The sequence below is a fragment of the Vicia villosa genome, linkage group LG2 (assembly GCF_029867415.1).
Source record: "Vicia villosa cultivar HV-30 ecotype Madison, WI linkage group LG2, Vvil1.0, whole genome shotgun sequence".
NCBI classification, from domain to species: Eukaryota; Viridiplantae; Streptophyta; class Magnoliopsida; order Fabales; family Fabaceae; genus Vicia; species Vicia villosa.
This window is the reverse complement of record NC_081181.1, coordinates 227,985,016-227,987,753: the sequence shown is the minus strand read 5'-3', so window position 1 is coordinate 227,987,753 and position 2,738 is coordinate 227,985,016. Positions and strand designations below refer to the sequence as shown.

The window sequence follows — 2,738 nt, the reverse complement described above, 5'->3', positions numbered from 1 at the left end:
TTTTTTTGCCAAAGCTATCCCATCCATACATGGACACACATACATTCCTTTTAGATATCAACAACCAATAAATATTTGTCTCAAGGAACCTCATACATAATGAACATATCTTAACTTACCAACCTTTAACCTCCCCGTCATCCTTGACTTATCATACACATTTTGATCATTCAACCATAATCCCTAATACCACAATTAACATTGACCAACCAACCACAAACATTTCCATAGACCTAACTCAAACCCAATGCCAATCCCAAAGACACAAACATGACCATGCTATCTCAATTGACCTTGATTATACATGAGGGTATTTGTTCTACTGAATATCCAAACACAATTGACAATAACTAAGAAAATCATACCAAACATGTTAGACAAAAGCATAATCCATACTATTTACATGAATATGTATGCACTTTGTGAAGACAACCTTATTTGAATTGTTAAATTTTTATCAAGAAAGAGTGATTACCAAAAAATAAGAAATATTAAAAAATACATGAATGAAGTGTTATTATTCAAGGTACTTCAAGTAACAATTCACTTGTTTATATAATTAGATACTCAAATAAACTTCATTTCATTTGTTCTAAATAAAGGTACTTCAAGTAACAATTCATTTGTTTATATAATTAGATACACAAATTTCATTTCATGGTTTTCAAAGGGAAAAAAATAAGCTTTCCACAAATGTAATCGATTGCAAAATAAGCTAATCGGTTACATAGTGCAATCAGTTACACAATTATGCTAACCGATTACACCAGTTCAAATCTACACATTTTTTAAAGTTGTAAAGATTGTAATCGGTTACACATTAATGCTAAACGATTACACTTGTACCATTTTTGAAAAATTTGGATTCTTTACATACCTCTTCATTCCATTGATTTATCATACCTTTTCAAAATCATTGCCAGCTGAATCATGTTATTTTAAATCATATTTATTGCTTTGTAGAGGTATCTTAAACATTATATAAACTAGAATATTTCAAGTTTCAAATGACCTCTTCCATTTCAAATTTTTACAAGCTATTCAAAACTTTCTATACTTGAAAAGTTTTCTGCATACTTTCATATATGTTACAAATGTTAATGAGAAATCTTATTGTATTCTATTTGAATTGTTTATTGGAAAAGAATATCAATCGCATTAAAGACATTGATTCTAGTGCAATAACTTATATAAATATCTATTCAATAAATTCTATTTTGGATCATAAAGTATTAGTGATAATTGTATACAAGAGAAATTGATGTACTTTCTAAAGTATTTTAAAAGTGAAGTATTGTGCTTTTCTTTGGATCGGTTGTAACATTAATAACAATGTGAAATCTATCACGAAATATGAGGGGACTAGATGTACCCTTGATTGGATAGGAGAACTATTGGACATCTTGGTGTTCTTTATTTTCTGTATTTATATTTTTGCACTTGTCTTCATAACAGTTCTAGAAAAATAAGAACATGAGTATTATCAATTTGTAGAACGGTATTGTTAGTTAGGTTAATAGCACTAGTATTTTCGCACATTATCGAAATACGTTGAAGTTTTATGTCAAAATCATGCAATTGTTGTTTAAGCCATAAGATTTGAGCGCAACAACTACCCGCTTCGACATATTCCTCTTCAACAGTTGCCAAGGCAACAAAGACTTGCTTCTTGCTATGCCAATTGACTAAAGAGTTTGAAAATAAGCGTCAAGTTACACTAGTGCTCTTCCTATCCGATTTGCAACCGGAAAAGTCGGAATTAGTGTAACCAACTAAACTACAATCGCATCCTTTTGGATACCAAAGCCCATACATAAAAGTACCATGAAGATATCTAAGAATACGCTTTATGGATTTTAAATGAGATTCCTTGGGAGCAGATTGATATCGAGCGCATATGCATACACTAAACATAATGTCAGGCCTAGATGTAGTAAGATATAAGAGAGATCCAATCGTACCTCCATACTTTTTAACGTCAACATCCTTATCGTTTTCATCTTTGTCCAAGTTTTTGTTTGTGGAAATTGGAGTGTTAATTGACTTTGCATCTACCATTCTGAAGCATTTAAGAAACTCATGGAAATACTTTGTTTGACACATAAATGTCCCTTCTTTGAGTTGTTTGATTTGAAGTCTGAGAAAGTAATTTAACTCCTCCATTAGACTCATTTCAAACTCTCCAAGAATTATCTTAGAAAACTCCTTGACTAATTGCATGTTAGTATAACCAAATATGATACCATCAACATAAACTTGGTCGTTTTAGTTTAAAGACATGATTAGGATACTCATGATTTTCAAAACCGAGAGGTTGCAAAACATGCACTTCTTTATTTATTTAACCATTAAGGAAAACACTCTTCACATCCATTTGAAATAATTTAAATTTTTGGAACATGAAAATGGTAGTAAAAGGCGTATAGCCTCGAGGCGGGAAATCGGAGCATAAGTTTCCTCATAGTCTATGACTTCCTCTTGGTTATATCCTTGAGCCACTTGTCAGGATTTGTTCCTTGTTATCACTCCATTTTCGTTCAATTTATTTCTAAAAACCCACTTAGTGCCTATAACTAGATGATATCGTGGATCTCGTGGTTATAGACATCACCAAAGGTGTAACTATACACTCTAAGATAAGTAATTTATGTTATCACTTTGGTTATATCTTTGATACACAAAATCAAAGTGATAACAGAAATTACTTATCTTAAAGTGTATAGTTACGCCTTTGGTGA

At 31.2% G+C, this 2,738-nt stretch overlaps 1 protein-coding gene across 1 annotated transcript; it reads right to left on the bottom strand.

Annotated features, from left to right (window-relative positions):
- Positions 1–1,707: 1,707 nt before the first annotated feature.
- Positions 1,708–2,220, bottom strand: LOC131651521 (uncharacterized mitochondrial protein AtMg00810-like). Its single transcript, XM_058921180.1, has one exon. The coding sequence runs from the start codon at positions 2,218–2,220 to the stop codon at positions 1,708–1,710; it is 513 nt and encodes a 170-aa protein (XP_058777163.1).
- Between the last annotated feature and the right edge of the window lie 518 nt (positions 2,221–2,738).

Excerpts from the sequence above, each read along its gene's own strand:
- LOC131651521 (XM_058921180.1), bottom strand. The coding sequence starts at position 2,220 with ATGCAATTAGTCAAGGAGTTTTCTAAGATAATTCTTGGAGAGTTTGAA.